The following is a 12,753-nucleotide window of genomic DNA, read 5'->3' on the forward strand; positions in this document are numbered from 1 at the left end:
AATGGAAAACTGCATCCAATTTATGATGACATTTACCACCCTGTCACATATAACCCTATTGTGATGGGGTGGTTCTGCTTCTTGTTTTAAAGTGATATAGACAGAAGTGGTTTACTTACCCATTCATTTACTAGCTATGTTTAAAAAATGTTTAATGTTGCAGTACCGTTGTGATTTAATATATATAATTTAATTACTGATGTTTGTATTCAGTCATCAGTTATTGTTTGTAAGAGCATCCCTGAAAGATTCCCTGAAAACATCACACAAATACAACCACAAGCATTTGTATCAAAATGTTGTTTTTACTTAACTTTGGTGTACAGTTAACATACAGGAGCAGAACGTCCTTGAACAATAAAATAATTATAATTACAACAATAATTGAAATAACAATATCAATAAAATAGTCATTTTTTCCACGCCAGATAACATACTGATAAATACTCGTAAGAATACATGGAATGCTTTAGATTCAGATTTTCCATTTGAATGATTGTCATGTTACTGACGCACATAATTTCATCATGTTACAAACCTTATACAGCGTGCGTTGCAGAGGGGGGTAGACATTTTTAGTTTGAAGAAGGCTTTAATCTTCTGAGCAGTGACTAATTGACTAAAGGAAATTCTCCTTCCTCAGATACAACAAAACACCAAATCTAATCTAGGATAACTGGTGCAGAATAGACTAAGTCTGAGTGAATGAGGTGACCTCTACAGTGTTACAAATAAACATACGTTCACTTAATGGCAACAGTTGCAGTAGATTTTACTGTATTTAATCATTTTTTTAAGGCAAAACAAACTGGACAATAACAGATCAGCCTACTCGCTAATATATCACTAATTAATTGATGGGTTTGACCCAGTGTTGTTTTTGAGTTACAGCAATAAGCAAGCTATGCAGTACCAAAATTGAATTCTAGTCTATTTCTATTTCATAATAGATGCCTTTTAGCTTAAAATTACTAAATTACATGTTAATACACTGATGGTTTTTGTATTAAACGTTATGTACAGGTTAAAGCGGAGCTGAATGGATTGGTGTCATGGAACAGACTTCAAGCTTAGAGAAATAAAACAAAATATTCATCACTAATTGCACATAAAAATGCAAGCATACTTTGCCTTTGTAGTGTGAATTTAAAGTACAGGTTTTAACCATAGGTTTCATCCCCAGTGCAACACACAGCGGCACAAAGGCACTCACTAGACAATGAGCAATACCTGACATCTAAAACCAATGTGTGCTAAAGAACGCTCAACAAGAAAAAACAGAAGGCAGAATGCATAAATAGTGTAGCTGTATTTAAAGGCTTGTAATTCTCTATGTGACCTGAGCCAGCATGATCCACCCTGCAGAAAAAAACTAGGAAACAGCATCATTTGCATTATCCAATTACAACCGGTCGATTACAAGGGACCTTTTTTCCTCAAATGAAACCTGAAAGCTTTTAATAACTGGTGCAGAATTGAAGTAGTTACATTCCATACTGGGGGGTTTCTTCATCACACTAATTAAACCATTTACACCCACAAAGTCATTATATGTGAACACATAATTGTTGGATGATACATAGAGGGGGACCGGGAAAGGCACAAAAAATATTATTATAAAAGATTATTATACTAAAAAAGAATGGTAAAATACCTTATATGCCCAAAAGCATACATCCCTTCTAATTAGTCAGTTTAGCCACTTTGAATCCACTGTACTAATACTTTCTGCAGTTTTTTTTTGACTAGGAGAACCTGCTCTTAACATTGCTGAGCTAAAATGAGCTAAAAACTTACAAAATTTAGAAACACTGTTGCTGCCTACCCTAGAGCAATGGTCAACATACAGTATAGGACAGGGTAGTTTAAGAGTGTTTTTGAGTGACACATCAAAATTAATCTGTGGCAATTAACCAAGCACAGATACAGATGAAACATACTACAGTATTATTTTAGTATCTAAAAGAAGGTAGACCTTGGGAAATGGGGTGTGGGGATGTTGGTGATCAGCAGCTTCTATATGGGGACAATAATAATTGATAATTACCACAATGATATAGGAGCAGTGTTTCCTGACTGCAGTCCTGTAAATGAATGTTTTTCTTTATCTTAATCCTTTAATTAATGCTTGATCATTAGTACCAGGGAAAGTTACAATTTAATTTATTGTCACTTTTAGATAAAAAGGTAACTGAATATCTGAATATGGTAACCCGTTTTAAGCAAGTTTTGACCAAGCAAAACTTTTTATTTTATTTTTAACATTCTGAAAAAGTAACTTTAAATTAACTAAGTAGGATAGAGGGTCATAGCTCTCTGTTGTCCTGTGTTTGACCTGCTATATCATATTTTGTTGAAAATGTCTGCGCCTGGGTTTAATGTTTGTTGTATAGAATTGCTTGCTGATAGGAGCCTGCATAAGTGTCCTGTGACTATTATTATTTTCTAATGCCTTGCCTGCTGTATTTATTTTGCGGAAATTATGAATATCTGTCTGGCTCTCTGTCGTGCTCATGGCAGAAGAGCAAACTCCGTACTCAAACACACCATGTGACAAAGCATTTGATTTGTCTGTACTAATAATCATACACTGTGTGTGTATGATGTATTGGTTTACTTCCATATTAAATCAGGCATTGCATTTTAAAAACATTATGTCTTTCAGACAGAATCAGAATCATTAAAAAATTATCTTTGTGCTGTGTCAATATGCGTTATTGTCAAATGTTGGCTACAGATTTTACACCTCTGTATAATATGTGCAACTGGAGATACACAAACATTAAGCTGGTTGGAGATAGTCTTACAGCCTTTACGTTTAACATGTTTGTTTATGATTTATGATCTCCTGAGACTCTTTCTTTAGCTTTCTGTGCTGCATGTTCTAATTTACAATCTTTTCTAGGGGGTGCCTTAATTTCTGTCCAGGCCAGTTCATTAGTTAGTTTTTTAAATTACTCTGTTGAACCACAAAATTTAAACGCAATATCTGATTTATATATATGTGTGTGTGTATAAGGAAACAGAACTGAGGTGCAGGTTGTTTGATCTGAAAAAACTCTTTCTGTACATGTTTGAGTTAAGTTATTTAAAATTAATATCTATAGTAGTAATAATAAGCAGATCCTGAGGCAGATAATGTGTTAAATATCATATATAGATAATTACAGCATACTGTTTATTATTTAATTCATATGATATAAAATAGTTAAGATATTTAGTAAACATCCAAAATAATTTTAACTGTCTAATTTATAATATTTCAATATTATTTTGAATATATCTATATTGCATAATGTGGTTCCAAGCTTGCATTCCTGCACAATTGCACTCTTAGAACTTAACTGAAGTGGTTTGCATTGTTTTCCATAGTGGTTTTTGCAGAATAACTGAAGAAAAATCTTTGGATATCATTAAAGCAGTTTGTATTATTACAATTTGTATTAATACTGTATATAAAATAACAAATACTGATATATAATTATATAAAGAAGTAGTATTGTACTCTGTGCTATAAATAAAAAATCATACAATCCAGAGAGGACTGCAGTCTGGAAACACTGGAGTGATAGAGGAACATGATTTAAGCAAAATGTTGATGATTTGCATTCTGTCAGTGGGTGCATGACTTGTCTTTCATTTCTGACCCCCCAGTACTGATTTGGTCAAAGCGTGAGGTGAGTGTATGAATGCAAATAATGAAGATTACCCGACATATTTTGGCATATAAAGTAAATCTATTGGGTTCATGCTAGATTATGATGAGGTATTCTGGCTTTAGCAAATCGTACACCACATGGCAAAATGATTTGGTTACGAACACGAAACTGCATCACCACAAAATACCGACATCACCATTTTAAAGCTGAACGACTTCGGCTTCTTTGTTTTGTTTCTTTTTTTCTTTTCTTTTTGGTATGAAAATAAACAAGCTCGAAGGCTGTGCTCGTGTAACTAGGAGGGTGGCTGGACGGTTAGTTAGAGGTATAAATATGTAACTGCAAAAATGATTCAGTTCAGTTCAACTTTTTTCAATTGTTAAAGATTCTTAATTTTAGTTTGATCGTTTTTTTCAAAATGAAGTGAATACACAAATGTGACTGGCATTTATATTACACTAAATTACAGAAGCATGATATAGACAATAGAAAAAAAACTTTTTAATGTATCAAATTATGTAGTCCCTTCATTTATTTCATTTCTATTCAAAAGTGTCATTAGTTAGTATCTGTTGAGTCAACATTTAATTTTTAAGCTTTTATTATTTTTACGATGTTCATTTTCAGTTAATCTGCTTTTTTTTCGCATCTATGACGTTTCAAATGTCTCACCAATCGAATCATCGAATCAATAGTCTCAGTAGGTGCTTTTTGATCAGATCACATCCCTTCAGACCCACAGTGATAAGCTATCTGTTTAGAGTAGATGGATGGACACAAACACCTGAAGAGATCTGAAGCAAGAGTGGAGCTTGATTTCTTATTTCTTGATTTCTTTTCTTATTCATGTGAAATTATAAAATAAGTAAAAAATAAATCAAGGTTGTCCTCTGACTAATACGTAGTACTACATAGCATGGCCTCGTTTTGAGTGCATTTAAATGTTTTAAAATTGCCTGAGATAAATACCTATTTAAATATTATTGAAACTGATTGTACTGTTTTAAAATCAATGCGACTGAACTGTGGCTGATGCATTATAAGTTGCATCTTTACACCCCTAATGGCCGGCCAGCCTTTAGAATGAGCACAGGGAGCGGAACTGGATTCCACACACAGAGGAACACAAGCACAAGCACAGAGACAGTAAGAGTTTCGAGGTTTGTTCTGTTTTCATCCGTATGACCCATTCTGAGAAAATTTCAATTCAGAGCTGAACTGAGTTCCTGAACAGTGTTTGATCACTAACACTACTCGTGTTGGGTCCTCTGGTCTCTGGTCTGCTTTGAGGTCACTGACATAAACAGTAGCTCTGTGGTTTTTACCACGCGACTGACGAACTGACGCAAACTCAACGCTGACAACGCTGAGCGCTGAGTGATCAAAAAGCAGCAGCTTCATGTCCACCTGCATGCCAGTCATATCAGACCATGTAGTGTGTGTAAGGTGTGGTAATATGTGTGTGTGTTTGTCTGTGGTGTGCATACTGACAAATAATATGATTTGCCACTCGATCCCATAAATTCAATGTTTTGGAACAGGGTTATAAGTATTGCAAACCCTGCTGCAGTCTGCTCTGTATTATTACTATCATTAGACGATGTGCAAAAGCTTGGAGAGGTGTACGGACAGTAAAGCTATTTTCCCTGAACTTAATCTGCAATAAAAACCCTGTGGAAACGTTGCATTGATCTGAAGTGATGCAGTGCTAAAGTACATTAAATAACACAACACTGCAAAAGAATGCATTTCATCCTTATAGAACGACTCCATGGCAAAACAAGAATTTGAGGGATCTCAACTGAGGAGTTCTAGGTTTGCATTTTGGATTACGGCGAGTTTTAAAATGTAAAACTGTGGTGTTGTTTTCTCATGGTGAGTAACATTTGCTTGCATGTATACAGTCAGGTTTAAAAGTCAGGTACACAATTTTTATAATTTTGTGTCTGTGCACCACATCAGTGCAGTTTCAACTTCAATTCAAAGGGGTTTAATAACAATATTGCATCAACTATTTAAAAAATACAGACAGTTCTTCCACTTTTTTAGGCTCAAAACTAATTCAGACGTCACTAGTTTCCTGGAAGTTGCAAAACAGAGATGGTTCTGATTGGCCTGTTCTCTGCAAAGAGTCAGTGAGTCAGCCAATCAGTTTTTAGTGTGGGAAGGGACATCATGGCTCCCATCAAAACTCATTTCACCTCTAAATACTCTAAAGTATATCCATGTCTAGTAAAAGTAAAAAACAATGAAGTGGCGGATTTATCTGTTGTCATAATTGAAAAAGCTGATTATTTTCTATTAAGTTTCTCCTATACATAACATCCTATCAGTCTTGCAGCACTTCATGTTTGACAGAAGATGTGGTATGGTTCAGCACATGAACACTTACTTTCATTAGTTCTTTCATTAACCTACTACGACCTGTGGACATCACATTTTGGGTTGTCTAGACCACAGCACTAAATTTTACTCTACAAGGGCCTGGTGTCCTCTTATGAGGCCATTATACTGTCACCTAGTGGTGAGAGAAGAGTTAAACATGCTACAGTTTAGTTTTTGTTTAGAAATTTAAATAAATAGTAAAAACAGTAAATGTTTTTGTTTATTTACTTTGTTATGTCTTGTGTTGAAGCAGCATTACAAATGAGCGATATTGCTCAAAGGGGCACAATTGTTGTTTCTACTTTTGTTTTGCACTCAGGCAAAAAAATGCTGCTGTGTCTGGGCACAACATTACTAATTGTGACTTCATTTTGAAATATAAAACTGGATATATTTTTTCTCAGGAACTACATCATATAAAAAGATTATTCTTTGTTTTTACACTAATCAGGTGCCAATTAGCCCAAATAGCCCAAAGAGAAATAAAAAATGCATGCCACGGAAAAGTTTGGGTCTTAGGAGGTAAATAAGAGTTCATTTTGTTTTTATCTATTTAAATATTCAAAGATTCAAAGGTTACAGTACTGGTCTTGCTTTTTTAAAGGCTTTTGAGCCTGAGGGGCTATGAAAATGAGGGGCTATGTAAAAGAAATTGCTATTCCTTAACAATTAAATTTACATTTTTAAACCACTTTAAATCAAAGTTGAAAGTCTATACCGAGGTGGTGTAGAGAGAAGAAATAACAAACAACTGTGTGACTGTCCAAATACTTTACGACCTGCCTGTATATACCGTGTACTGCCAGTTTAGACTGCCAACCTGCCTTCAATCGACACTCCATGACTGTCAGAAACCAATCATATAGGTGCACTTAATAGAAGTACAGTTACAGACTCTCAGAATCTGCACATCTGTTGCTGCACAGTTTGTCAGCCTATTAATAAAATACAGGAAACAAGACTTGACCAATGTTGACCAGATTGATCTCAGCACAGCAGAGACACTGACATTGTAGAGTTCATGGTAGTGTACGTGGTGCTGGTACGAGGGTATCAGGCACAGCGGTGCTGCTGGGGTTCTTACACAGTTCAGTGTCTCTGCTAGGTTCTAGGTTGAGAGTGGGTCAACTATCGAAAAAACATTCTGTAGTCAAAAACTGACCAATGATGAAGGTCTGGAGGATGACTAACAAAAACTGTAACTGTAAACCTACAAAGCGCACTCCTACGATAGGTGTTTCTGATAATGCCAATAAGAGTACGTAAACAGGACAGGTGTTTCTAATATACTGGCAACTCAGTGTACATCTGTGTATGTATGTGTTTGTGTGTGTGTGTTTTTTTTCTCTCCTTCGTCTCAGTTGGAAGGTCCAGGGTCTGCAAGAGGCATGGTGTGCAGAACCTCATCCAGCAGCTGCAGCGCACGGTGCAGATGCACCTCCACCCAGCAGGGGGTGTGTTTGATGCTCTGCCGCGGGTAGTCAGGCCCCCAACCCTTCACGAAGCTCAACCGCAGGATACACAGCCTCCGCAGGTCGTCTACACCGATTCCTGCAGCTGCCGACAGACCTGCAGGCGAGATGAATAGAATCAGTGCTGCACTGCAGCCAGCTGGATAATACCGTATGTACAGTCCCAAATCATCTGTATATAGTGTACCGGTATATTTTATATTTATTAATTTGTCTAAACCATAGCTCATTAAAACATGTTGGGACAGTCTGTGTAAAGTTAAAAGTGAAAATGATCAAAATTTAATTCATAACATACTTTTATTTTTTACAGTACAACCGTATATCTATTATAGTATAGTACAGTGTTTCTCAATTCTTGTCCTTTTAAAGCTGCAGGCAGAGAATCCACAAATACATATATACATATATATACTGGTATAATATGTAATAAATAATTAAGTATACAAAAGTAAAAAAAAAAAGATTAAAACCTGTCCATTTAGAATATAAACTGAATTATTTATTGTAATACTTTATTTCTAATGTTAGCTCATTTTCTTCCAAATGTGTAAGTCCAATTACCCAATCCATAATCAGTAAGATTCCTCCTATCACTAGTGATGCCCCAACACTAGGAGGGTGAAGACTAGCACATGCCTCCCCCATCAAATGTGAAGTACCTCATTTCCTGCTGCCGCTGATGCAGCATTAATTAGTCACTCTGTGTTCGGAGGAAAGGGCAGAGTGCCAGCTCTGGTACATCAGCTAACAGATGCCTGTGCTGGCTGAAATTACCTTGGGAGTGATGTGGGTATAGAGTGGAATCTAGCTATCCACAAAGAGCATTTTTTTTATTATTTTAAATATTCTGTATAGTTAAGATAAATTAAGTTAAGATATGTAATTCAAAGTTGATTTGAGGTGAAACGTTAAGTTCCAAAGAAACTTCTGAGTTGGAACCGTTCACAGTGATTGAAATAGATGTCTGAAGAGTTTAATGTCTTTGAAAAAACCCTCACATATCATTATTAGACCAAATGGTTCTTAATCTACTGAGTGAGGTCTAATTTTTTTTACCTATTTTATTAATACTATTCACTTTTTTTATTCTGACCACTCTGTTCACTAAATGGACACACCCTCCGAGATGCTCTATTTATAATATTTTTATAGTTTATAGTTTTACCATATTCTGCACTAATAGTTTATTTAGTGTCCACTGTTTACATTGTTACTATTTGCACTTCTAAATTATTATATAACTGTGTTCTTGCACATTCTGAATAGCTGACATCGTTCGTCTTTTCAATATGCACAGCAACTGGTGTTCATTGCTGTTTTGCTGAGTTAACTACACTACCTCCATTACACACACACACTAAAAAAAGACTCTACTTTTATACTTTTAAACTTATTTTATTATTTGTATTGCATTTTTTTATCTGTATCATATTATCTTATTATTTTTGTAACTTCTGTGTACTTTGTATACCTGCTGCTACTGTATGTATTTAGAATTTCAGTCTGGGATCAATAAAGTATCTATTTATCATCTATCTATCTGATGGAGGCAAAGGAGGCAATCCATGGAGGCAACAACATAAACATCAACAAATAATCTCACTCACTTGTGAATTTAGATAGCAAATAAAGTTGAGCCGATTTTTCTATAGTGCATTTTTTGCAACAAATAGGTTATTTTTTCATTACCCACATTTAGAGAGTTCAGGCCTACAGGGGTGTGTAAAGTGAAGCAGTCCATTTACTCACTGACTGCAGGTGCAATGCCCCCGACGCTGCCTGGACCCGGGATGTTCCCGGCCACCGCGGCCGCCTGAGCCGCTGCGGCTGCCTGAGCCGTGGCTGCCTGCTGCTGCATCTGCCTATGGCACTGCCTGAGGTCAAACACCTGCACACACACATAAACACACACCAGCCAAACACTATCAGACAGCTCAAACACACACTGTTTTTATTGCTTTTATTCCTCGCTGCCTCTGAGGCTCACCATGGTTTCCTAACACTGTGCTGCGATAGGGAGCTGTTTGGACAGGCTTAAATAAAATTGAGTCACGGCTAAAGCCAATCTAATATGACAGCAATAAAACACACATACACACAACTATACACACACACAGAGACTCTCTACACAGCCTGGCCTAAGTTTGAAGACACCATGGCCCATATCTTACTGTTTTACTGTAAAGCAGCATTATAGCATTATCTTTTTGCCTTAATATAACAGCTTCAAAATCACTGTGATGCTTCACTGAATTGTGATAGAGGGAAAAGCATCTTTATCGTATCTGCTGCTACAGTGGGTTTGACCTGCTGCTAAAAGTGTAAGCAGGCAGGACACCCATTGCAAAAATATATGGCGTAACAAAAGTGGTTTTCAGTGACAGTGTTATATATCTCAGCTTGTCTATAAATGCATGTGTAAAGCTTGGCCTTACACATGTATTACACTTCCAGGCTGTAGGAGGTTGAAAAGATACCAAGTCCCTCCAATAAAGCTGCTTTAAATTATAAATTACACGCAGGGTATCAGATTTATTTGGGTATACACACTCAGCTTCACTTGCATTGCTGTGTTTTCCTTGCTAAACATTGCATATTGTGCATGAACAATGAATTGATGGTGTTGTTTATTTGATGGTGTTATTATATAGTAAGAGGAATTGCCTTGAGGTGGATTTAACCTCGGGCCCGAGCCTGTTAACTGGAGTGCAGGGTTCACCAGACAAAGCAAAGTAATGTTACCAGTAATTATTCACTAAACTAATTCTCAGTCCCAAGAGAACATATATAATATATATATATATATATATATGGTACAATAAAAGTAAATTGAAGTAAAATATTGAATAACATGATATATATATATATATAATATGTTAATCATTGTGGTAAATATTGCAACACCAGCTCTGTACATAAAAAAAATAAATGTTGAATGTTCATTTTAAAGCAGTTGCTCACTGTATCTTTAAAAAAGCATTTTATTGTACCATATACATTTTTTCTAAACTTTTGTACTGAATAGCCAAAAGGACAAACTTGAGTAAAATTATTAATTTAAGCAATGCTATTTGCAACTTAATAATCAAGTTGGATAGATAGATAGATAGATCTATCTATCGATCTATCTTGATTATTAAGTTGCAAATAGCATTGCTTAAAGGGGTACTCTATGCCTCCCTCTGGTGACTGGTCTTGGTCCAACCAGCCAGTGCTAGGGTGGAATGACATGAAAAAAAAACTCATTTATTTCCCACCCAAAGTTGGTTTAACCCCCAGAGACGCTCTGTTGCAACTCAAGCAATTGTTTCATCTGGTGCACCAGGGTACCTGGCCAGACAGATAAAAATACACGCACACACTTGCTTGAATCTGCACAGCACAATTAAAATCACTATTTTTTTTTATTTTTTGTATTATATAGAGTCTCCCATTCTTTTGTTTTTATAATCTTATTTTCTGTACTTGCAGAAACTTTAGGAAAGGGGAATGTGTGATTTCAATTCTCTGTATGTCCTGTACATATGCAGTACTGCCAAAAAAACTACTTGACTTGATAATAAAATACTTAGAAGAATTAGTTATAATTGTTTAACAGTATATATAACTGCAGAAATAACTAAATCAGGAACTAGAGTAATGTGTGCCTGCTTGGGACTAAGCACAATTAAAACAGTCCATTTCTTTAAATGTATGCTTACATTGTTTATAGTGAAGAAGCCCTAATATTCTTAGTTTCGCAACAACACAGTAAATCAAATGTCCGACTAACATCCTTGCTCTGTATTTTTGTGCAAATTCATAATTTTAGCAGTTCATCAAGTAAATAGGTAAAGAGGGGTATATAAAAATATTGATACACTTATATGAAAGATTTGCAGTATCTAATTGAAGTAAAATATTGAATAACATGATATATATATATATATAATATGTTAATCATTGTGGTAAATATTGCAACACCAGCTCTGTACATAAAAAAAATAAATGTTGAATGTTCATTTTAAAGCAGTTGCTCACTGTATCTTTAAAAAAGCATGCTATACAAATAAAGCTGTATTGAACTGAATTCTTTTACTGATATAAGGAGCAGTATATAATCCTGACCTTGATGTAGGCTCCGGGGTAGATTTTGTGCACAGCATCCCCTGGGGCTCTCCCTGCCTCTCTGTCCAGATAATAACTCTGAACAAACACAGCGTGGTCACTCATACACCGCATCCACACGTCTCCTTCCCCCCGACACTCCAGCTGCACGCCTTTCCCTATGTGCAACCTGCCAGGAAAGAAACATACAGTGTCACAGACAGTCACAATACGCCAATCTTAAAGGAATAGTTCGTCAATCGTTAAAAGAACATGATTTATCACCGATTGCAGATTCAATTGATCGACTTTCAATACATAATTTGTATGGTACTTTTTCGTCCTAAGTTTAGAACGGCGGCTGATATTCAGGACCATATCTTGACCCATTCAAAACACATACAGATTAGTTTATAAAAATTCACTGGAGAAGAATGGTGGTTATGTGTATGATAATGCAGATTGTTTGAGATATTATTGAGATTATGGTGGACATGCTTTTATTTATACAGTGAGGAAAATAAGTGTTTGAACACCCTGCGACTTTGCAAGTTCTCCCACTTAGAAATCATAGAGGGGTCTGAAATTTTAGATCTTAGGAGCATGTCCACTCTGAGAGACATAATCCCCCCCAAAAAATCCGTAAATCACAATGTACGATTTTTTAAATAATTTATTTGTGTGTTGCTGCTGCAAATAAGTATTTGAACACCTGCCAATCAGCAAAATTTCTGGCTCTCAAAGACCTGTTAGTCTCTAAAAAGTTCATCTCCACTCCACTTACTATTCTAAATTAGAAGCACCTGTTTGAGGTCGGTAGCTGCATAAAACAACTGTCCACTCCACACAATCAGTAAGACTCCAACTACTAACATGTCTAAGACCAAAGAGCTTTTCAAAGACACCAGAGACAAAATTGTAGAACTCCACAAGGCTGGAAAGGGCTACGGGGCAATTGCCAAGCAGCTTGGTGAAAAAAGATTAACTATTGGAGCAATTATTCGAAAATGGAAGAGGCTTAACATGACTGTCAATCTCTCTCGGACTGGGGCTCCATGCAAAATCTTTCCTCGTGGCGAATGAATGATCCTAAGAAATGTGAGGAATCAACCCAGAACTACATGGTAGGAGCTGGTCAATGACTGAAG

At 36.0% G+C, this 12,753-nt stretch overlaps 1 protein-coding gene across 2 annotated transcripts in view; it reads right to left on the reverse strand.

Annotated features, from left to right (window-relative positions):
* Positions 1-285: 285 nt before the first annotated feature.
* Positions 286-12,753, reverse strand: part of smad10a (SMAD family member 10a) — a 39,442-nt gene continuing 26,974 nt past the window's right edge. For both annotated transcript variants that reach the window (XM_007254723.4, XM_007254722.4), the window contains exons 10-12: positions 11,627-11,795; positions 9,269-9,407; positions 286-7,613 (exon numbers count right to left, since the gene is read on the reverse strand). In XM_007254723.4, the coding sequence (XP_007254785.1) occupies positions 7,402-7,613; positions 9,269-9,407; positions 11,627-11,795 (520 nt within the window). In that variant the 3' untranslated portion in view covers positions 286-7,401. The remainder of the gene's footprint in view (positions 7,614-9,268; positions 9,408-11,626; positions 11,796-12,753) is intronic.

Source organism: Astyanax mexicanus, chromosome 3 (assembly GCF_023375975.1).
Source record: "Astyanax mexicanus isolate ESR-SI-001 chromosome 3, AstMex3_surface, whole genome shotgun sequence".
In the NCBI taxonomy this organism is placed as follows: Eukaryota; Metazoa; Chordata; class Actinopteri; order Characiformes; family Acestrorhamphidae; genus Astyanax; species Astyanax mexicanus.